Source organism: Pagrus pagrus, assembly GCF_965226575.1.
Source record: "Pagrus pagrus genome assembly, chromosome: 3".
NCBI lineage: Eukaryota > Metazoa > Chordata > Actinopteri > Spariformes > Sparidae > Pagrus > Pagrus pagrus.
Window position 1 is genome coordinate 7,283,706 of NC_140187.1, and position 23,814 is coordinate 7,307,519.

The 23,814-nt window shown below is 41.4% G+C and overlaps 1 protein-coding gene across 10 annotated transcripts in view; it reads left to right on the forward strand.

Moving 5' to 3' along the window:
- igsf21a (immunoglobin superfamily, member 21a) overlaps positions 1 to 23,814 on the forward strand; it is a 332,744-nt gene that overhangs the window by 234,493 nt on the left and 74,437 nt on the right. For all 10 annotated transcript variants that reach the window (XM_084348934.1, XM_084348935.1, XM_084348939.1 and 7 more), the window contains 2 exons: positions 12,102 to 12,223; positions 22,805 to 22,923. In XM_084348934.1, coding sequence (XP_084205060.1) covers positions 12,102 to 12,223; positions 22,805 to 22,923 — 241 coding nt within the window. The remainder of the gene's footprint in view (positions 1 to 12,101; positions 12,224 to 22,804; positions 22,924 to 23,814) is intronic.

A 23,814-nucleotide genomic window follows, 5' to 3' on the forward strand; every position in this document is an offset into this window, starting at 1 on the left:
TCAGCAGGGAACTGCGGAACAAATGTGCCGCTCCGGAGAACCAACTGTTATCAAATTGGCGACCCTTTCATGTCAACAGAGCCGGTGTCAACATTCCCACAGGGGAATAATTTGATATTCTAATTATTACTGCTAATAATATTTTGATATGAGCAACAACTAGTAATTTAAATGACTTGAGGGAGATTTATTCCAGGCTCAAGTGTGCGAGTGTGTGTGTGTGTGTGTGTGTGTGTGTGTGTGTGTGTGTGTGTGTTCATATGCCTGCTTGTGTGAGTGTGTGTGAGTTGGAGGGTTACATGTTGACGTAGCCCAGATCTCATTTATAGCACTTCAACAAATAATTGGCCTCTGCTGTGAGTGCATGATGTACCTGCTAATAGACACATTATATATAATTCCCTGCGCTCTTCTCCATTTTGACCCTTTGTTTATGTTGAGGTAATATTAAGATTGGATTTCTTTTCCTTCCTAGCAGCAGGTTGTTGTTTTGCATAGCAGGGTATGTTTACCATTCCCTAATGACATCCTTGTACTAACTAAAATGCAGGTGTATCATGAGAAACACACAGCTGCTGTGAGATTTCATTTAAATACGACCGTCTCACAGTGACATGAGGTGAACAAATACGTTTTAATGAGTGTAAAACACCGACTTACAGCCCAGTCGCCAGGATATAATGCTAGCAAACCACAGATTGGTGGTCATAGGCTATGTAATATATTGACACTTGGACAAAACAGGCCATGTTCATATTACATGTTTATTACCGAACTGTCACTTCAGGAGGTGGAGGTGGAAGGGGTGGTGGAGGAGTAACAGGCGACAAGGCTGCCAAACCTGTGACAGCAGTTTGAGTCTGGGTTTCAACATTTGTAAGCGTGACATCACTAGATGTGTTTAAGAAGAACTCTGGACATTTTTCCTGCCATGTTTGTGGTGACCAAAACTGGTATTTTAAGCCAAACCATGTTTTTTTCTGAACCATAACCAAGTGGTTTTTGAGCCTTAACCTAACCAGAGTGTCAGCAAAGTGTTTTGATAAGAAAGGAAAAGAAAACTGGGGTAAGGAAATGTAAAGATGGTTTCTAACATTTTTTCTGGCGATAAGTTTGCCTATTTGTAAACGATTTTTACTATTTGGATGTGGATGACTGTGAAATCATTATCTCATGGATTTGTCTCTGCTGCCTTCTACTCACTGCTAGTGTTGTTACTTAGCACCTGACTCGACACTTTGGCGAAGTGTTTTGGTGCTTTTTTTCCTCTGCTAGAGGAAGGATTTCAAGTTGTAAATGTATCACAGATTACCTTAAAAAAAAAAAAGATTGTTTTTATTTTAATTAAAGATTTGTTGTTTGAAATATCATAAATCAACATTAGTTACTGGAGGCGATACAGCAAATGTTTGAAAGAAGCTTTGTACTCACAGCGCGGCTGTATTAACAGTGTTTTTGTTAATTAATGTTGTGGCATTGTGGCCCCTAAGTGTTATATTCAAGTTAGGATACGAATTCAGAGTCTGATTACAATAAAGGTATCATGCTAGCGTCAAATCCTGTCTGTGCTGTAGACACATCAAGACAAAAAGATAAAGCAGTGGAACATGAGATTAGTCGTGTTGAGTAAATGAGGAAAATAGAAGGATTTAATATTAAATTAGAATTTTTGTTCCTCAGTACTTAGCTCAGTTGAATGAGGAGACAAAGTCACCCTGGAAACAAGCATTAGGAGTAAATAATATGAGCCACTGTCTGCTTCCTCAATTTAACTCAAGCATGTCTTATTAAAAATGGAAAAAGGGCCCATGCCACATTAGGGATTAGAAATTTGTATTTAAGCATGAAATGAGCCCTATGCTGTACGCTGAACAGACAGATAAATGTTTCGGCCCAGCCCGAATAGATATTCTGAGGATTTGCATGAAACATGGGGAAATTTGGTTCAAGTATGTACATTAATCCCTCATAACATGTATTAACGCTTCATCACCTTGATGAATAAATCAGGGCATAAATGAAAGAACATTCAACAGAATTTCTAGCATGCTTTGCAACACGGAAAGCAGTACCAACACCAGAACCCGGTGTTGTTGTAGGTGAAATCAATCATTCAGTGGGATCCTGCTTTAACCTTTTGGATTTGTCCTGCACAGTAAGCCCTATGTGAATTTCTGCTTTCAACCAATTTCTGTCAGAGGGACTGTTCAAGTGATAAATTTACTCACAGTATGAAGACAGAAAATGCTTCATCTTAATAAACTCACTCATAAAATTTACGAAGAAAACAAAAACCTTTTGTCTATTTTAGCATTCTGCCAAATTCAGCATTCTGTTGTGTGCTCACGACCTGCTTTATGATTTATGCCTTGAATAACACTCCCCATATATCTATCAACCGGCAGATGCAGATGGTGGCTCCAGTAATCTGGAGGATATGGAATAGAAAGAGGGGTGAGGGGGGGTGGAGAGAACTGTGAAGCTGCAAACATATGCAGACTCGTTATGTCCACAGTGGCCCTGATGTCTTCTAAGACCATCTGTTTTCCAACTTTTGTGCCCTTGTGAGCCAAAACCCATCTGTGATATAAAGACGAAAACGCAAAAAATGTTGTCCAACATAGGTTCTGATGAACAAACTGCATCATTAGTTTGAAAAACAAAAGAAAAAAAATATATATATTTCTCTCTACTTCTCCAGAATTTCCTTGTATGTACAGTATGTATTTGATCTGAGTACTTCTTCCACCACTGCTGGTAAAGTAAAGCAAAAGTTAACAATACCACAGTGTAGAAATACTCAGAAGTCCTGCAGTGAAATGTTGTACTTAAGTAGTACAGATAGTGTTAGCATTCAAAAGTATTTATTATGCAGATTTTTCAATATTAGAAATGTATATTATATTATCGGATTATAATAAGGGATGGATTAATGTAATTGCAGAGTAAAAAAGTACAATATTTCCCTCTAAAATGTATTTCAGTAGATGGTTAAAGTGGCCTGGCATCGTCAGACTAACTCACAAATGGGCGACCCAATTGACAGAATGAATGTTGGCAATGTACATTTTTGCAAACCACAGATTTGTTGACACTTCACATTTCTTTCTGTTGCAACTATACATCTTCTTTGGCTTCCATTTTCTATTTTATGTTGTGACAATGCTGTGCTTATGGTGTGGTTAGGGTCCTGCTCTCTACTTGTTGCCAGAGCAGACAGGACCGCCTGTTAATGGAGTTCTGTCCTGATTGGATCAAGTGAGCAGGGATAGCTGAAAGTGTCTTTTCTCTTTTACTGCGTTAGCAAAGGGAGGAAAGATATTGGTTACTGACCAAACACTGTCACAGTGATTACTGTTGGAAGAGAGAGATATTTAACACTTACTTTTCAATAAGAAAATAACACTTAGAGCCACTTTAATTACTTTCCACCGCTGGTAGCCCGTCTCTGTTTTGGTCTCATATTGATTGTTTTGTGATTTTACTGTCATCACTCTCATCAGAAGCAGCACAGCAGCTTTCTTGTAACCGGCTTGTTGACCGATAACACATTGTCATGTGCACAAGTGGCCTGGGGGGTTGTGGCAATCTAAGTCACACACATACACCACCGCCATGTGTTAGCTGCACACAACTACTAGAGACTCTGATGACCACTGGACAAGTTCCACTCAGCATTTCCCGTCACCTCAACAATTCAACATCCATAACTCACATATGCAGCCACTTACTGTAGTGACCTGCTTCCACACAGCTCGAGTCCCATTCTGATAAGTTCTGGATATTGACACAGTACATTATCAGTGTTGAGTGCAGTCTACCTTGAAATTGTTGTAATTTGCATGTCAAGCAACATGCACCTACAGTAATAGGGCCAAAGTGGCACAGGGTGAAGTAAGGCTGCAGTAGCCTGGAGGTCAGATGATCCAGAGAGCGAAAAACAGCAGCTCAGAGAGTGGAGGGAAGGGCTGCTCATGTAATGAATGAAACAGGACGTATGTAAAATCAAATCTTTATAGTCATGAAGCAAAACAGACGAACGTCAATTAATTCATAATTCATGAACACATTTACAAGGACTTGGACACAGTATTTGTATTCTATTGGATTCTTCTCTTATCAATGCAGCCTGAAGTTCCTCTTCACTTCTCCTTCTGTGTCCTACAGTACCTGCTCAGCCTGCCAGCTGTCTAATAAAGACATTGTCAAAGGAAGGCGTGAACGAGGAGTCACTTAATGCACATTGATCAAACAGATTAAGGACAAGTGCCCACAATGATGTTCTTCCCTTAGTGCTGCATCTCATTACCTGCGTGTCCTTGATGGGACTCTTTGATACGCAGTCGAAGTCTCTGCGTTACATAATTTGCCACTAATTGCTGAAGTTACGCAATCCTCCATTGAACCTCTGCCCCTAAAGCTTGCAATGATTTGATGCTTTATTTAGTTTTCAGGTTCAATGCCTGTTTTTCTGTGTTTAAATTAACATTATTTTTCTTTTGTTTCCACGTTTTTGGGGGAAAATCCTGCACTAATATATTTAAAAAGTAAATGTCCTTCTTCCACACACACCCATGCTGTTTTCAGGGAGTTGTGGCAAAAATGTTATTTATCAGAAGTGCCCATTTCCTGCGCATGCATAGTCTTTTTCAGCTGTGCCATGATTGGTACCCGTGTACTTCTGAAATGTTCAGCATTAAAAGGGAGCAGCCTAGAACAACCACAGTTTTCTATTGTAAGCTAATCAGCTTCACTGAGCAATTTGGTTTGAAGTGCTTTGCTTAAGGGCACCTCAGTGATAATTGTTGAGGTAGCTGAGTGATTCCTTGCCCTGATTTTCCCAGCCACTCCTGGAATATGACCAGGAGCCATGACAGTCACACATACACTTTTTTTTCTTTTCTTTTTTTTTTTTCACTCTAGCACCACTTGAATTTCATTCAGAAAAAAATGAGGCTCCATTTTTTTTTTAAAGTAGCTTAGCTGAGACTATCCTGCCCTACCATATATATAGTAACTACTGTATATAATACCCAATATACTGTAGATCAGCAGTCTCCAACAAGTCTGACCTGCTTTGATCTCATCACCTCCTCACTGTCAGCCCACAGACAGCCTGTCTCCCTCAGAACGACAGCCATAATAACCATCTCTGGATGGCCTTGTCTCAGATGGCTTTAGATAACACGCTTGCATAACGCTTAACTGCCTGAATTTATACCCTGGCTGTGCCTGACCCTCACCCTGCTACCTCCAGGGTGCAGCTGAGTGCAGCTGGTCTGTTCCTGTTGGTGGCACAGTTTTCATGAAGCCCAGCTCTAATCCATGTATGTAATCTGGCAGCTCCAGCAGCAGCCAATCACAACCTGTTTGTACTCTGTAATATTGGAATGAAAATGCCTGACAGCAGAGCGGGGAGCATGTGACGCCAGTATCGTGCCAGATTAAATGTCTACTGATGATGCTGTCCTTCTTTTCCGTGTGTGCATACAGAAAGTACGATAAACTTGTCAGACTGAAGACCTGCGCGCAGTCAAACAGTATCTCCTGATTGGTATGCCACTGGACTTAGATTGTCACACTAACAGATATATAACATCACACTGTCTCACAACAATATATTTCAGGGAACAATGTGAAATTTTCTTGGAGACTCAATAGCAGTCACAGATTTAACAAAAAATAACACAAGAGATGATCATAGCGTTGCCATGAACCTTCTCGGTGAGTATCTGTCCAATAAATGTCCCAAACTCAAACCGAATGAGCTAAAACCTGTTGAATTCACACGTTTTGAACCAATTTTTATTCAAAGGTATTTCCACACTGACTGTTTCTGCAAATTCAGCATCTGTTTAAATTAGCGTGGCACCGCCTGACGGGCCAATCTGAGCATCAAAGTGTACTGTACGTGTTTGCATCGCCGGTTAGCTACCAGCCTGAATTAGCCGTGGTCCCCCACTGAGAGTGGTGACAGACAGAGGGAGGAGAGGAGGCTGTCATTTGAAGCATGAAATCCCTTTAACCAAGTCCTCTGTCACTCAGCTGCCAGTAGGGGAGCCCAGCATGCAGAGCTGCAAACGCACAGGTTAAGAGGCAGGTTCACCGCTGCTGCTGGATCTGCTTACTGAATGAAGACGAACGCTACACAGCACATCCACAGACGCAGCCATCACTTATGGACCTCTTCAGTCAGCAGGCGAGCCGTATCAACGCCTCAGCGTTCCCCGTAGTTACACTTGGCAGCTCTAAGTGCTGCGGACTAATAAACTTAATACACGATGCACTTTTATCCTGCCGCATCGTATTTTGTTTGGTTTATTGCACTTTTTTAGGTTCAACACTTTTGCAACACTTTCTTCTGTATTGTCCCCAGTATATAATGTTTTGTGCTCCATAAAAGCAATGACAGCGAATTTAATCTCTTACCTCACTGGGGCATGGAGCGTTATTGTTGTACCTTAGCACTCCCTTACCTCACATACCGCGTATCTCCCAGTGTGCAGTGCAGCCGTCTGCCTGTTTGTTACAGTAGCTCAAAGGCTCAGAGGTAGCTTGTTGTTACTCTGTATTTAATGGAACGGAAAGGCCCCGTGCTTCACCACCTAACGTCGATAATCTTTGTACATGCTGAATATTTTCATGTTTTCTTTGCCTGAATGGGAACTTTGCTGGATTTCAACCAGCTTTCTATCACTCCAATTTTGGTAGTTGGGAAATGAACTGCTCTCCATTTTCTCTCTTCACACGTCTTTGCCAGCAAAAATCCACCAAAACATGTTATCTGGGGACTGTAAGGCTGTTGCATCAACTACAGATTGTTGTTCAGCAGTTTGTATGCGTGCATTCACAGACACAAAGAGTATAGCCGGAGAGAGAGCGAGAGAGAGAGAGAGAGAGATGCCCTTCTCTCGAGGATACGGTGAAAATGGAGGCTGATCAAACTGTTAAACAAAGCAGTGCTGATCAAATATGAAAAAAAATCTTCTTTTCATTTCCCAGTGATGAAGTACTTTATTGAGTCTTATTGTACCGTTTGTCTACATTTATCAAAATATTGAACGCATTTTATTGTTTAAAAGATCGCCTCGCTATGAATTTATTTCCAACAAGGTCGTGACAAGACCTTATAATTCACAGTGTTCTGTGCCGCGGCAGAAAATACAAGAAAATATAAATCATAACAATCATTAATATAACAATGTCACAAGCACAAAAACAAACATTAGAAGTAAAAAAAAAAAATAATAACTTGGTTTTAATATGAATAAAGCCCTTTTCTTTCTGTCCTTCTGGATTCTGTATTAACTCTGTTCTTACATACAGCAATTACTCCAACTTTTACAAGTAAGACAATGTCTCCCAGTGCTCGTGCCCTTTTTCAAAAAGACACTTGGTGAGATAATAATATTAGGCAAATTAGCATGGATATGAAGGAAAGTGCCAAGCCGGTTCATGACAATGCTCCGATCATCTCTTTTGTTGCTGCTTGTCTAAGTCTTTAAATGAGGGATTGAATGGGAATAAATCTCATTAAGACATTATGTTGGAGCCGTGCTGCTGTCCATCTTATGGAAGTGCCAGACTTGTAGATTCAGATCACAAAGAAAACGCTGGTGAAATATGAATGAGTGGTTCTTCAAAACCATTATTATCTACTTACACGATGCCATGTGAAGATCATGGTCTTATTACTCAGTCCTATCTTAGCATAACATTAAACTCCATGAGGTCCTCCATCTTTGTATGTGGAGATTAGAACACTTCACTGTGCATTTCCATGTATTTCATCTCTCTTCCCTAACCAGCTTGAAAAATACTATAAAAAGACTCGCTGTAGTGATTCTCTGACTGCTGCCTGAAATTATAAAACAGGATTCAGGTTGAATCTCTCACAGTTGGCCTGCAGTGTGTTAGCTGAATTTCCTCCAGTGGCTGCTGATGCAGCTGCAGCCTATAAATAGGCCCAGCCCAGACAGGCGGAGGGAGGAGGGCTTTGGTTAACCCCTGAGACCCTGTCCCGATCTGACCCCAATAATAGGAAGCATCATTAGAGAGTCAGCTCAGCTGCCTGGCCAGGAAGGATACAGGGCCCCCTCCATCGTGAGAGATCTTGGCATTATCACATCTCAGGAGAGGCACAGGACCCTGTTTTTGAGCACCTTCAGACTCACCCAATTGTCAGCTACCTGTCGTGGACTTCTCTTTCGCCTGCTGGCAATTCCCTCAGCCAACATCCGCTATCTGCCACAATGCAGATGAGGGAGGGGTAGCTGACTCTTTACCACCCATGCCTGTCTTTTCATATCTCCAGATGGCCGAGTGTTGGAGAGGTTCGGTGCCTGCGTGCCTCATATGCATTGCATGGCCTGGATTCAACAAAGCAGTTGTAGCAAAGCTTTGCTTCCCCAACGGTGCTTTTCTGCAATCAAAGAGTATTCATCTCCCTCTTGCCCTCCCTCTTGTACAGACGTTTTGGCACAGTTTGGCTCTCTTTTTCCCTCCCACTCTCCCCCTTCTCCCTGTTCAATCCCTTCCATAGTCAGTCATTCATACCACAAACAGCTCCCCTCCTGGGGATAGGGAGACATCCACTGATGTGCAGATTCTTTCAGATTTATTACACAGGGGTTTAAGGGTCAGTCTTAATTAAGAGGTGAAATCATTAAAGAGGGAAAGATAAAGAGATGGTGCCACAGAGATGACCTGTCTGTGGCAGAAATATTCTCTCTGGTCCTCATGGCTTCCAGACTACCAGACATCTGACACCTGCATTATCCACCAGGTTTTTCAGGGGGAGGACGGACAGCAATTGTAATGCTTGTTGGATTAGATGAACTGTGAAAGAGGAGACGGCTCGAACATGTCTCCAACTCACCTCAGCACTTCAGGGCCAGCAGAGCACTTTTGCATCGGTTTATGAAGCCTTGTAACTCTTAAAGCAATTGTAATGTGCTCGGATGGAGGGAGGTGAGCTTTCTTGCAGGAGATTTGTAAACTATTTCATAAAGTAGCTGCACTCACTCATATTTGCAAATAAGCTCAGTCATGTGTTTTTTTTTTCCCCCTTGTGCCGTAATAGCTTTCACTGCCACTCGGTTAGATGGAAAATAAATGACTTTGAAAAACTGACAATGTGAATGTCACAGGCAGTTTTAGTCATGCCTTTTCATCTGATTTAAACTAATGATTAAACTAATGAAAGCCTAAAAGAAAAAAATACAAATATACGATCCCTTTTGAAGAGATAATCCACAGTCTTTACCAATGCGTCTTCATTGCTGTGGTATTTTTCCACTGCACTTCTAGGAGCTCACTTGGCAATTAGACACTGATGTCTTTTTCCTCAATTGTGGTAATGATGTTTGAGCTTCTGTCTGTGGAATGCTTTGTATTTTTCAGCTCGGCTCTGCTAAGGTTATTGCTGCTCGCACTTACCGCTTTTATTTCTGCCACTGGAAAAGGTTTCAAAAGCCTTCCTAGATATTACTTACAGTAGATAACACGGGGTGCTGTGTCGGCGGTTGTATTTTTTAAAAGGCGTTTTCTACAATAACACAAAAGCTGCCACGGTGGCAAGGTCATTTGATTTTGGTCAAGCTCGGCACACAAACGCATACAGCGGGTCAGAAAGATGTATGACATCGAAGTTTTTGACCAGCACCCACGTGAAGACTTTGAACAGCTACCTCCGTGCCACGGTGTCGATGTAGCTCTAATAGAAGTCATGCAGTTGCAGTGCAAATCTCAGTGGAGCCAACGCCGGCGCTTTTTTAAAGGTTCATTGGAGAATTGCCATTGTGTTTCGGTCCCTAAGCATGTATCTGCCCGGCTATGAAAAGACAGCTTGTTTTCTCCCTTTTTTTTTCTAATTAGAATTGTTAACAAGGCAAACAGACTGAATATTACTGTTAACTGCTAACAAGCTAAATTGTTGTCAACTCAAAATCGATGAAAGTGCCATGTGTAGTCAGTTGTTCGCAGCCACTGTTGCCTGAGGGCCGAACACATCAATGGCTGCTCAACGGCTAGCTCCAATGTTACAGTCGATGTGCAGACTGAGCACCTGGGATGCACATACACGCGCGACACGCCATGTTGGCTGCTGTGTTGCAAAAGGTGAGCTTGTAAAATGTTTCCGGGAGCGTCCGAGTTTCGTTTCACGTGGGTGTATGTCTGTTGTAGTGATAAATACTCCTCCGCCCCCTGTTATGCAAATGCAAAATGCTTCCGTTCAAGTATTTGCTTTTTTTTTGCTTTATTAAATTTGACGTGAGGTGGCTGCTCTAGTGAAAGACTTCAGGTCATTCAAAACAAACAAGCAAAGAAATGACAGGATTTTAAAAAACATCTGACACTAAAGTGCAGCAAAATATTCAGAGACTGAGAGGGGGCAGAACCAGAACAATTTTTTGAAGATTGCAAACAGAAATGAGGACGATTCTTTTATTGAATATTTGATTTAATCTCACAGTTGTTTGCCCAAGCACTATTCCTGGTTGAAATAGCAAAAAAAATGAGGCAGGTGGAAATGAACCACTCAAATTTTATTGACAGTTCTGCTGCATAATTCGTCCTGCCTCACACTGTACTGATAGTGTATATCATCTTATGCCTCCCTGACATCTCGTCATTAATCCAGTAAAAATGTGCTGCCGTTCAGCTCTCCATACAGGTGTCATACATCAATAAGGTTAATGGTGATATTCTTTTTAAGCTCTGTCAAACCGTTTCCAAATATGGCGTCGAGCAGCCACGTCGGACAGGAATGACTTTCGACTCCCTGTGGTGACATTTCTAGCCGGGCCATTACTGTAGCTACAGTGGTGGCACATGTCTGGGTGGATGGTTAGAAAGCACAATTTTCAATCATTGCTTTGCTTTTAAAGGCTGACCTTTTCCTTCGCCTCCTCCTGCTCTGTAGCTCAAAACAAAGCCACATCATTGCTCTGTGTTATTAATAAGGAGCAGATGGCCACCAACACTCAGGTCCTTGACAAGGGTGCCAAAACTTTCTCCTCATCAAACGGTGTGCGAAAAAGTCTAAAAATCTCGTGCTCAAGTGGAGGAATGCTCGAAAAACCTCCGTCCAAACAGGCGTCCTGGCTGTCAAGATTTTAAATCTGTAAAGGTATCCAAAAGCCACCCTGTTATTGGTTACAGGTGACAAAGGTAATTTATTTTCACGCTCCTGCTTTTGGTTGTTTCAGCACTGTCAACTCCCCTGTGCAGCACCACTTAGCAAACTAAGCCTGAGGCAGCACGCTTTCTCCAGAGGCAAGAGGTTATATGAATTACCCCATATTCACCGGGAACGATCGTTTGTTCGCATAAACGCAATTTAGCTTTGTCTCTTCATGAGCAGTTGTGTACATTATACATTATACGGGCTAATCATGAAATGCTTTGACGTTGTTTACCTCACTGAAGGGATTGGATTGGATCAGAACGATAGCATCTTCACCGGCGAACGGAAGAAGGATCCCCGGCCCACCAACAATTTCCTTCTTCAAAGCAGCATTAGTGGCTCCATTAAAATCCTGTCACCCTTTTTCCTTTATGGCTGTCTGTGGCTTCTGAGGAGAGGAGAAATCACAGTCATTCAAATGCTAAGTGACTTTAACACTCCCGTGAATATTACAAAGGAGAGAACTACTCCATCATCTACCGTGCGCAGACAAAAAAAGATTAGACCAGTGTTTTGAATATCCTATCCCCATACCTCTGCAGTATCTCGTCACAAGCCATTACCTCTGCAGAAAGCAGACTGCTTGACACATACAGAACACCGCACTGTGTCAGTCTTCATTAAGACTTAACCATGTGCACGAACACATCCTGGCAGCTGCCTAAGAGACTGTCTGGCTGATGCTATCATGTCAGCAGGTTTTCAATCCCTCGCTTTCAGACATTATAAGGAATGGGCTTATCATGGCCGCAAATGAATCAATGAGATAATTGCAGGCAGCAGTGCTATCTACACTCCAGGCCATGGGACAGCAGTTTATGCATAGGAGGAGCTCTCGGGGCAAAAAGGTAGGCCCTGTCCCATCCATCATTATAAGAATCATCTTATTAATGCTCTCCTTTTTGCTTCACAGGTCACAGATGGAGGAACCATCAAGCAGAAAATCTTCACCTACGATGCTATGTTTAATACCAATTACTCTCACATGGAGGACTACCGCAGGCGCGAAGACCTTGTGTACCAATCAACCGTCCGGTGAGTCTCAAAATCAATTAACTTTAATTTAAAGCAAGACTTCTTACTTGTTGAACTCTGCTGGCGCCGTGTTTCCCTACTCTGCTTTTGCTCTATTCGTTTTGCAGCACTAATGAATTGCAAAAATTTTAAACATGCTATTTAATCAAAGAATCTCTTGATGCTGTGATAGTAAATGCACCAAGTTGAACTCCTGCTCGGCGCTGCACAGCTTCACTCTCAGCCATCTGCTGTTGGTCACACCAGGCCAACCAGACGGGAGTGACCCGGTGAAGGGGTCAGTGCATTATTACATGCGGACAGGAGGCATCGGCGAACTCTAATCATCGACTCTGGTCAGGATAAAGAGTTCGGTGTTAAAGACTTAGCTAACATCTGGCCAAGCCGGTCTTATTCCAGCCACAATGTCCCAGGTAGCACCACCGTCCTCAGGCAAACTCATCTGTCTCCCAGGCCTCCATGATCCAGTGCATGTACAGGGACACTGTTTCTCCATTAAAGGTCCCATATTGTGGAAAGTGAGATTTCTTCTTCCGCCAAGGAGGTCATGTTTTCACCCATGTCAGTTTGGATTTTTTTGTTAGTTGGTTGGTTTGTCATCAGGATTACACAAAAACTACTGAATGAATTTGCACAAAACCCGGATGGAGGATGGGTCCCAGCCCAGAATAGACCCCATTACATTTTGGTGCAGATCTGGATAAAGGGACGCATCCAGAAATGTCTTCTCACTTCCTTTAAATCCTGAAATAGGGCATTTTTCATAATTTTCTCTTATTTCTCAGGGAATAATGCATGGATCTTGATGAAAACCAGTGGGGCTATGCCCTCTACTGAACTCCATTGCAGTTTGATTATAAAGCAGATCTGTGGCTTATATAAACACAGAGAAAGTATCAAAAAACTCAAGCCAAGAAGAGTGCACACGGCCGTATTTCGAGACTGTACCTTCAAACAAGCCATCAGGACTTCTGTAAGGTTGTGATGTCACAACTTAACAGTCACTGCCCTCAGCCCTTTATTTTTGGTTGCAAAAATACCCGCAGAGCTGATGCAGAAGCACGCTGGGCGTTGACTGCTCAGGCCTGTCCGAGCTGATCGAGCTGACCTGAGCGAGGCCTTAAAGAGAGAGGCACTAGAACGGATCATTCAGAAAGAGAGAGAATACAGTAATGTACTGTATGAGAAAAATAATGTGTTTTTAAAACATTAAAGCATGTGTATGCACTGTAAGTATAAACCTGCTATCGAAACATAATATAAGACCTTTAACAGGTTTTAGTCCGACAGAGCAAGAGATGGAGAAAGAGGGAGTAGTAGGATGAGGAGTCATCTGGCTCTGGTTGGCTTGATTAGACGTTGAAGGCGTCGTGGGGACTGTCTTCTTTTACCCCGGGCCTCGGCAATACAGCTGGCAGCTGTCTGCCCATCTCCTCATTCCTTGCCTCGCTCTCCCCTGGCTCTCATTCTGCTGCAGATATCCCTGTCGGAACGTCCAACAACACAAAGGAAGTGCCGGCCATACATCGCACCTATGAGTTCATTTCAAACTCAGATGCGTCACTCTTCGTGTCCTCTTTCATGTTAACACCGTCCAGTTGCTTTTCTTGGATTCCTCTCAGGAACATCCCTCCCTCTTTGGGTTTTTTTTTTTTATTCTCCTTTCCCTCCTTCCCACTTTTTTTTCCTCGTGTGTGGTGTGGCTGCCCAGCTGAGGATGATTTATCTGGACAATCCTACTATCCCTTTGGGAGAGTAGGCATCATCGCAATGGAATGGTGCACACACTTACATGCACACCGACATGGGAACATGAACGTACACACAGACTGAAAACATACCCCCCCGTGATGCATGGACACCCACACACACACACAGGCAGACAGACATACAGAGAGAGCGAGCGAGAGAAAGTGTAACACGGCACACCGAGGGGGGGAAGAATTGCAAATGAAACAGTCGGATGCTACCTGCACTGACCTGTATCCGGATCTGTATCAGAATGCTTAGCCTGTGTTAGTCAACCAGAGAGAAACGTGGACTCCTGCCACAGTCGCACCATTCTTCCAGTCAAGAAAGAATTCCTTCTGACTGGTCACGGTCCCACTTTCATGGTGTAACACAGGCGCTCAACACTGCTAAGAAATGCAAAAGCCGAATTTTTACTCTCTATAATCTCCCATTTCCACCTGAGAATGGTAAATCTTCTGTACAAAGCCGTGGCAGTCTGACAAATCCACTTGTACGACCAAGAAATGAATACCTCAATATGCTGTATCTTTTATAAACTCACAGTATTTGGGAGAAAACTATATTTTTAGCTATTTCTTTTTCCCTCTTGTAGACTAGTTTTTTTCTCACAGCAATATGATTACCCTGCCATAATAGAGTAACAATAATGGAGATGATTTTTCCTCCTTACGTGCCAACTTTCAATTATCAGACGGATTCAGAAGTGACATTTATATTGACTTGATCTAAGATTGCAGTCTTGTCAGGCTTTGACAGCTAACAGTCGTACTCTTTCTGAGAATGGAAGCAGCTGGAACTTCCTCTGGATTCAAGTGCAGTTGCATTGATTAGTTCTTTCATGACAAATGACAGAGCACGTCTTCGATGACACTTGAAGCTGTAGTATTCAAGCTCAGATCATGAGATAAAAAAATCCTGATATTAGTCATGATTATTATTATTAATGTGGTGTATCCTTTCACATGCATTCAGACTGAATCGGACATTTTTTCCAATTTAAAGTGACCTATAATTACATTTATTAGTGAGCATACAGTAGAAAGTGTCTGACGTAGACACTGGAGACTGCGACTTGTATCCTGTCTTCAGCCAACAGTCAGCAATATTTTTTAAACCACATCACATTTTTCTACACTTATTGTTTTAATGTCCACCTCTTCGTCCATCGTTAAACAAGAGATGGAAGATCAGAAAACCGGAGAAAGATCGGCGTCTGTAAATTGTTTTTCAGATCAATAAACAGAAAATATTCGACCGTAATTTCTTCCATTTGTTTGGAAGATTCAAATGTAAGGACACATGGACCAGCACCGACATTTCCTAATGGAAGACCTGGTTGATATGTTGTACTTTTTTAAAATAGAGAGCTGAAGTCCGTTCCCTACCGGTTTCTCTGACGGGATTTCAGAAAGAAATATGCACACTGGCTAATGATAATAGACACATAACTTCTTAATCCCATCTGAATTATGCCATTTATTACACATATAATGTCTGTTAAAGAGTAAGATTGCAAGTCAAGAAAGTAAGTTCTGTGTGAAACCCCCTAGTAGACTACATCATCTCGCTCAGTATACAACACGAACACCAACAAGGTGAAAATAACAAGTCTGGCCATATTGACAGCAGCAGTTCTGCCAAGGGAGAGTCAGTCAGTTCTGTGAGCTGGCTAACATCGGCTCTACGAGGCTTCGGTTAACAAGACGTTGTCATGTGCTGTTGGGTGTCTAGTCTATCTAATTTTGTATTTTCACAGTGTGATACTGACAAACTGCGACTTTCTTAATTTGAAAAAAATCACCTATTAAATTGAGACACATCATACTGTGTGAGTAATTCAATTCAAACAGGATCATTGGCCATTAACCACATACCACGGTGTTCCACTGGTAGGGACATGTCCTATATGTTTATATATATATATACATGTGTGTGTACCACATTACAGCAACAGTCACACGGAGAAAGCAAATTGAATTTAATTGCCTCCTCCAAATTGCCCTGTGACTGGTGTGTATCACTGAAGGAGCCTGACCAGTAGGTGTTGAAAAAATCATTTCTTCCAGTCTTTATACTTCACGGGAGCCATGCTGGAGGACCTTTCGTTTTATATCCCCTCCACGCACAAACTAAATCTGATGGACAAGCCTTATTGCTGTACTGGCAATTTCAGGAGTTAACACAGCTCTGGAGGGCGTTTCGGTAATTGATAAAAAATTTCCTGTGGGAAGTCATGTTAAGAATGTCTATTTCAATTTTATTTTGACTTCAGTCGCAAATTAAAAATGCTCATTCTGATATCTTCCCTCTCAATCTCACACTAAGAGATGAATGGGTCCGCCGAGGCGTCCTACATGAAAAAGAAAGAGCGTTTACCCCCGTGGGTGTATTTTGATTTTGTCGAGCCAAAGGATGACAAAATATGGTTACAAATTGTTTCCAGTAAAAGTCAAACGACGCCTTATCGCTTTTTGAAGTTTTTTAAGGGATCAGCTCGCCAAATTTAGTCTGAGAGTCTGAGAATATACTGTAATAGGTATTCTTCGAGAGTGATGAGCACAGCTTAGGTGATGAATTCTAATTAAAACATAAATTTACTGCACCTTGAATGGGACTGGAATCAGCAGTAAGTCTTTTATTTGAGCTTTCTTTCTTCCAGTAATACCTCCACGCTTTCTACCTTTTTTTTTTTAACCGCTGAGCTCTCTTCTCTGTATTCGCGTGGATTTCAATCCGTTCTTATGATAGCAAACAACAGAATTAAAGCTTTGTGGACAAGAACAGAGAGATGAGCTGCATCAGCAATTACTATAATGTAACCAGCCAGCACAAAGCCAATCACACCTCCCTTGGTGCTCAGAGAATCGCAGCATGATCCTCGTCATTCTGTCTCTCGCTCGTTCTTTAAGGAAACGCGGGTGATTACACAGCTCTCTTTGCATCCCGTCCTCTGTGCAGTTTGTCTTTCCATCGTGTCTTACAGTAGCCGGTCCTGACTCATTCAACCGTAATGCTTCAGGCCAGAAAAGAGTATCTGACAATGTGCTACTTAATTTGATGCAGAGATTGACTGGATGAGCTATCAGACGCCGCTCTGTCAAGACTGCTCTTTTTCACTCTCCATCTCGGCAGTTGCATTTGCTTGCATTTGTAGGCAGGAGGAGTTCTGCAGGGAGGCCTACATAACAGGAAAGAGCTTTCAGATGCAACTCCTGGGGGACAATCGATCTCTCTTTGCGGTGTGCTGTTTTTGCTGCTCCTCCATGGGGGCCCATTGCTATCGATCTGCACCGTGTATGTGCTGTTTTTTCGGTGTAGAGAGGAGATTTTGTGGTGTGGTTAATGTGGTTAGCTGGAAATTGCTTGTTTATTCAATTACTTATTCACTTGGTTGTGTATTTACCATATCTAAAGTGTGCTGATACCAATTTTTGTCTCCAAGGCTGTGAAAAAGGCTCGTTTTGTTTCTTTGTTATGTTTTTCTTTCCGTCTCGCATCTACCTTGGTATGTGTCACTGCTAATCAGCCTTTTACAGTGATTAATGAGTGCCGCAATTTCAACACAAAGCAGAGGACTAAAGGATTTGTGAAAATGTCTCAAAAGAAAAAACTGAAGCATGAAAAAAATGCTAGAAGAGGGAGGTGTTGGGGACCCAGAGAGAAGTGGAACATACCGAGGGAGTCATCTGGTAAAATGTGAACTGTGAGCAGGAAGCATGTTCTGCACAAAGGTATACTCCCATCATGCATTGTTACTGCGAATGAATCCAGTTCTAGTATACTTTGGTAGCCGCAGGACTCAGAACACTTATGCATAAATGTTTGCTTAACGGTTGCCTTATGTGCTCCCTCGTCTCCGATGTGAAATCACAGCGGCGCAGTCGATGCCATTCCTGATTTATAGGGGTAATCACGGCAATAATCATGAGGAAAAGTGTTTGAGGATTTTTTTTTTTTTTTTTGCTTGCAGTTATTCGACTTAAATGGCGATTTCATTCCAATTAAGGTTTCAAACATTAGCTGACCCATTAATAGTAAATTGAGACAGCGTTTTAAAAAGAGCCTGAGCAATCTCAGAGTCACACTTTCCATTTTTGTGAACAGATTCTCAATGGACCAGCACCTCTGAAAGGCATGACATCAAAGATTAGAGGGGCTGCTGAAAAATTAATTCCACCAGTCTTAATATTTAACACAAGTCTCAGTGTTAGGAGTACAACCTTTTCTTGTTTTTCTTCGCCTAATTCTGATGGATGTGCCTCGCTGTCAAGACTTTAGAAACAGGCGGGAGGCACTCAGAACTGCTGCGGTGGGGGAGGTGGTTTCTGTGGCCTCCTCACCCTTCTTCAGGCAATATTTCCATGCCTTGAATTATCGTATCTTCAGGCTCTTGAATGCAGCATTCAGGATGGAGGATGGCAGAACTATGGCTTTGTTTGTAAAAAACAAAGCAATGGGCTACATCAGCATTTACTATAATGTAGCCAGCCAAGACAAAGCCAATTACCTCCCCCACCCGCCACCACAGAGAGATTCACTGTGCTATTCTCATCATTTTGCACTGTGGTGAATAAAAGACTTGCTTGCTTTATTCTTATCCCTCGAGGAAGTGCTGGTGGAGAAACCTCAATATATATCTGGAGGTGCTCACTCTTGCTTCATACAGACTTACCTTTTTCGAACATTTGTTGATGATTAAACTTTACTTTTTTTGCTCCAAGTTCATACAGCGAAGCCTCGGCCAAACCTGATCATTTTTATTGATAATCCCAACTGTACCGAGTGAGGCAGCAGTGGGCAAATACTGATGTAACCCCTTGTCAGGTTTCATAAGAGCAAGTTTCGTTCAATTTTTTATCATTTCAAAAGATTGCAGAGAAGCGAACACTCTTCTCTGAATACATGAAGATACAAAGGAAGCTCTTTGTCTCGTAAGGCTCAATTTGCCCTCAGTGACGATTCAATTATCCGTGTATAAAGATATAAAGAAACCAACAGTAGAAGTGGAAAACAGATGTATTGATTTAGACGACTCATAAGAAGCCTTGGAATAGAAATCAGCTGAATTTACTCCAGTGTCGTTCTTAAACTTTTTCAGTTGAGCTTAAAGTTTCCCGCTCAAGGGTAGTTCAAAGATAGTTGTTGAGCAAGGAGAGAAAACACACGTTTGACTGTTGTCCAAAAGAGTGATCTCCTCTCCTCTCCACACACACACACACACACACACACACACACACAAACAGCTGAACTCATTAAAGCCCGGCTGCTTTGAGCGACCTGCCGCTGCTCAGACAGAGGTCCCCATTTGAAACACCCGGGCGGCAAGGACAATTGTTCCTGTTTGGTGGGAATAAATCACAGGGGCTGGAAGTGACTGGTGGCGTCTCACTTTGATTATCACTGTTGACATATTAGCCAAGTGCAGAATACAGATCGTGCTCCCTAGCTCGCTCAGAAATGGTCATCTGCCATCACGGACTGAATTAGTGTTGACTGCTGTTGCTCTGAGGAACTGTAAGTCAAAAACAGGAAAGAGAAGGAAAAAGTACAACTATCTAAAAAAAATAAATCCTGTTGTTACATTTTAAACACAGTACTTAGGTTGCATGTACTGTATTAAAAGTTGTACTTCAGATTTGCTTAGTTTGAATATGTTGTACGTCAGCCATGTTGTACTGCCCTGGCGAAGGCCTTAATGTCTGAAACGTGATTTGTGATTCAGCAGCCACGTGTATTTAAAGGCTTTTTAACTCATTACCCTCTCGAGTGCCTCAGACTTTTTCTATGATTCTGAAAGAACAAGCTGATGAGCACCGTAGGGACACCATTTTCCACAGCCGAGCAGCACTCCTCGCATCCTGTTTTGTTTTTTTATACTGTTTTTGATTCGTTATAAACTCAAAACAGTAAAGGAAAGTAAATCAACAGGCTAAAGTTTGAGACAGGGAAAAAAAGAATTCTCTCTTCTACTTATTTTACGTGTTTTCAGTGATTTCAGTTTTATTTGCTTTGCTGACCTTTTGAAGACTTTTTGGTGTTGTTTAATTTAATTATTTGAAGTTGTTCCACAGCCTCTCATAGTGTACAACTTCTTGATATATATTTAATTTGCTGTTTAATTAAATTGTTTGATTTTTTTTTTTTCTTCATATTTTACCTTTTTTTCTTCACTCTGCTCAGTGGGTCGTACTCACATGCTCACTTTGTCGGAAAGTTTTCGCTTTCGGGCATTTTTTCATTGCTTGTTCTGACAGAAGTGACTTTTTCAGTCTCACTTTCTTCTCCCGGTTCTCGTTTTCATTTCCTATAAAACCAGCAATGGATTTTAGTCCGTTATCTGGGAAAGAGTAAGATGTACCTACATAGATCTGTAGGCGTCTTGGCCTGGTGACTCCTTTGTGTGATTGTTTCTCTTTTCAACTCAAACTAAACACATAAAAAAAAACTGAGCATGCATTTCAAGCTGCTCAGCTTAGTTCACCCTGACAACGTTTGCCTTTAGGGGGGAGCTGATAGTGAAACTAAATAAATGAAAAAACAGATAAATAGTAGCACTGACAAGAAACCGTGTTAATAATGCACACAGTATGAGTTTTAAAGACGTTCACTTAAGATTTCCTGTCGACCCTGAAATACATTCACCCTGGAAAGAATTAAAGAAGGAAGATTTTATTCACTTTATTTTGTATTCTTCGATTTAAGCATGCAGACTATAGTAATGGAAAGGTATGGTACATTGATGCGATGAATATAACCGTGAATTTTCAACTAGCTAATGGTGTCATCTAAATACCTATTCAGTCTGTGTGTGAGGTGAGTGATGCAGCTCACAAATGTCTGACACCTCGGCTGGTTAACAAGCAGGTTCTGAATCAAAGAGCTTTCGGTTTGAATTCAGTCTGCATCTTTTAAAGCGTACGTGAGAACAATACACTCAAGCTTTTTGTTTTCGTGTGTTTTCTCTGTCACAGTCACGGCACTAAATGTTTTAGTAAACATCGGTGAATCTTTAATGAATGTTATATTCTGAAGACTCCAGATTAAAGGCTTAATATTATCTTTAAATGTTTGATAAACAACGTTGTACTCTATGCTCTTAAAAAAAAAAAAAGTATTATATCTGACTGAATTCTGTTACTGAGGAACAAATGATGCCTTCATCAGTAACAAACGATACAAACAACTTTTTGCTCGTCATAATGGACCTCTGGCAGTTTGACACATACAACACAGTGGCCCATTATTTAATAATTATCATCGTTAAGATATATGACAATAATGATGTGAAAAATAATGATGAGAATATAATGGATAAACCATTGATCATAATAACGAACTTCATTCATTTCACACATGTTCATTATTAATTCATCATCATTGTTTACTAGGAGCTCATGAGGAATATCAATAATTTACTAGTAAGCATCTTTAGACACAGAATCGAATCAGTAAACTGCATTTTTAGCAAAAATATAAATGGACTGTCTTAATTAAAAGTTTCCATGTACCATACATTTGTGAAATATCTATATTACCCCATGAGATACAGTGTGTAGATGAAGTTAGAAAAAGTACTTAACCTCAAAAATACTACATTGCTATGAAAGTCATGTCATGTCACATTAAGCAAAGCGTCTAGGAAGGCATAGAGAGCAGATAGTAATGAACGGCAGCACACAAAGTGCTTTGCCAACACAAAAGTGTTGCTATGGATGAGCAGTCGCGACTATAAAGTTACCAGAGTTTCAAGGTGCAGTAGGTGATTCTGGAGAAAGATAATTGATTGAGTCTCAACAACACTTAACAATCAACAATGAGCTTGTTGGTGTTCAGACCGACAACAACAAGCTCATTTAGTCTGACTACCAACCAAAATGATCCTATTTGACAATCTGGGAATGAGACTCAACAATCAAACTCTCTTCTCCAGAATCAGCGACTGCACCTACAAAAGGAAAGAATAAATAGTAAGAGTGCCAATTTGACCATTGAAAAGATGATCTCAGTGCTATGAAAAAGCAGAGTTAAACACTTGGTTGTAGTAATAAGTAGGCAGGTTTTGTTATTTTCTGGTATAGTAGAAAGAATGGCAGTGTCTCTGTGGTAAAGGGAAACACATATCGCATCAAGGGGGCAACAGACTTTGACACAACACCGGTGCGCTCTCCGTCGAGTGAAAGCCCGTCCGTTTCCACAGTTGTTCAACCGTTAGCTGGTGATAGCAACAAGGAGAAACAGTGCCTCTTTCTGTTTTTGGTTGCCAGATGTGCTTCCTTTGCGCCATGATTAGACTTTTCCAGGAGAAGCGACGCCCGGTGGCAGACAGGACATCATAGTGAATGCGAGACTTATAGGGAACCAATCTACTGTATATGCAGATGGTGTCATTATATTCCCACCATCACACTGTGCAATCAGTATTTACTTCAGAATGATACGTTAAAGCCAAGAAGTCGTCCTTTTCCAGTAGAAGTCATAACTTTGTAGTTAAGGTTGAATAGAGGGTTTTGAGCCAAAGATCGTCATTATCTTCTCCGAGTACCTTATCAGTTTGTGAGGTTACAGCACTCGACTATCAGAATAAACACATAGTTTACCAATGTCATGTGAGAAGAATAGATCCACTCTACTCCATCGAGTGTTGGGAGTTAAGTGTCTGATTAACCTGAGTGCAGCTCTCACTCTCAACTCTGTGCTGTGCACGGCAAACTTCTTTTTCAACTTCATATCAATAAACACTGATGCTTATGTGCTAACCTTTGAACGTCACAGTCAAATTTTATCTTGTGCATCATTATGTCAATATGACTAAGACTTTTTCTATTACAGGCTCCCAGAGGTACGGATCTCAGACAACGGGCCTTACGAATGCCATGTGGGCATCTACGACCGGGCAACAAGGGAGAAGGTTGTCCTGGCTTCAGGGAATGTTTTTCTTACTGTTATGTGTGAGTACCATCACTACACTTACCTATATTTTAAAGCCAAAGAAACATCCTCTCAGTGTTTTTTTTTGTTACAACAGGATTGGGGGATGAGACATGGGTGCGTGGAGAGGGACTGTTCAAAGTCAGTGGGTTGCGCAGTGCGTCTTGATCCCTCAAACGTTCGGGGTTTCGTGTTTTATGTGAGGTGCCCGAGGGGGAAGGTTTTCAAGCTGATGGTGCTATAAGTTGGATATGTTGTTTTCCAGCAAGTAAGAAGGAACTTTGGGAGAAAAAATCAGCAAGTTTATGTAATAATTCAAGTAGACAACTTCAATATTTAGGTAATTCTCCTATCTAAAATTGGAAAACAATTGATTTTTGTCATTATTACACAGTATGGCAATGTGAAAACAATGTGACACTGTGAAGGAGTCACTCATGATGATGAGCCCACAGAGAATACTCACTGCAGCTTCCTTCCCTCGACTTTACACAGCTTGATAGTAAGTTTATGCTCATTGTTTAGCTGTATGACTGACAGTTTTGCTGTTTTTGGTTCATTCTCACAGCTGTCCTCCCTCATAGCGTGGTTTTTGTCTGCAGCCAACACCTGTTTTCAGTGAAAGAAAACTCTTAGAAAACTCACTGCACTACCTGCCCAGCACCAAATAGCTGACAGACACTTAGCGACTAGCTGGTGAACCTAGTGGAGCATTTGTTTGCTAAATATCCAGATATTTCCCTCAGGAGTTAGTCGGGATGAGCAAGCACACCATTACCTGTATCTGCATCTGTCCAACCAACTGGATTATCTGTATTTGTATCCATACGTTGATCAGAAGTTGCCATATCTGTTATTTATTAAAAAACAGAACAGCCTCCGAATCTAACATCAGATCAGTGTTATTGTTC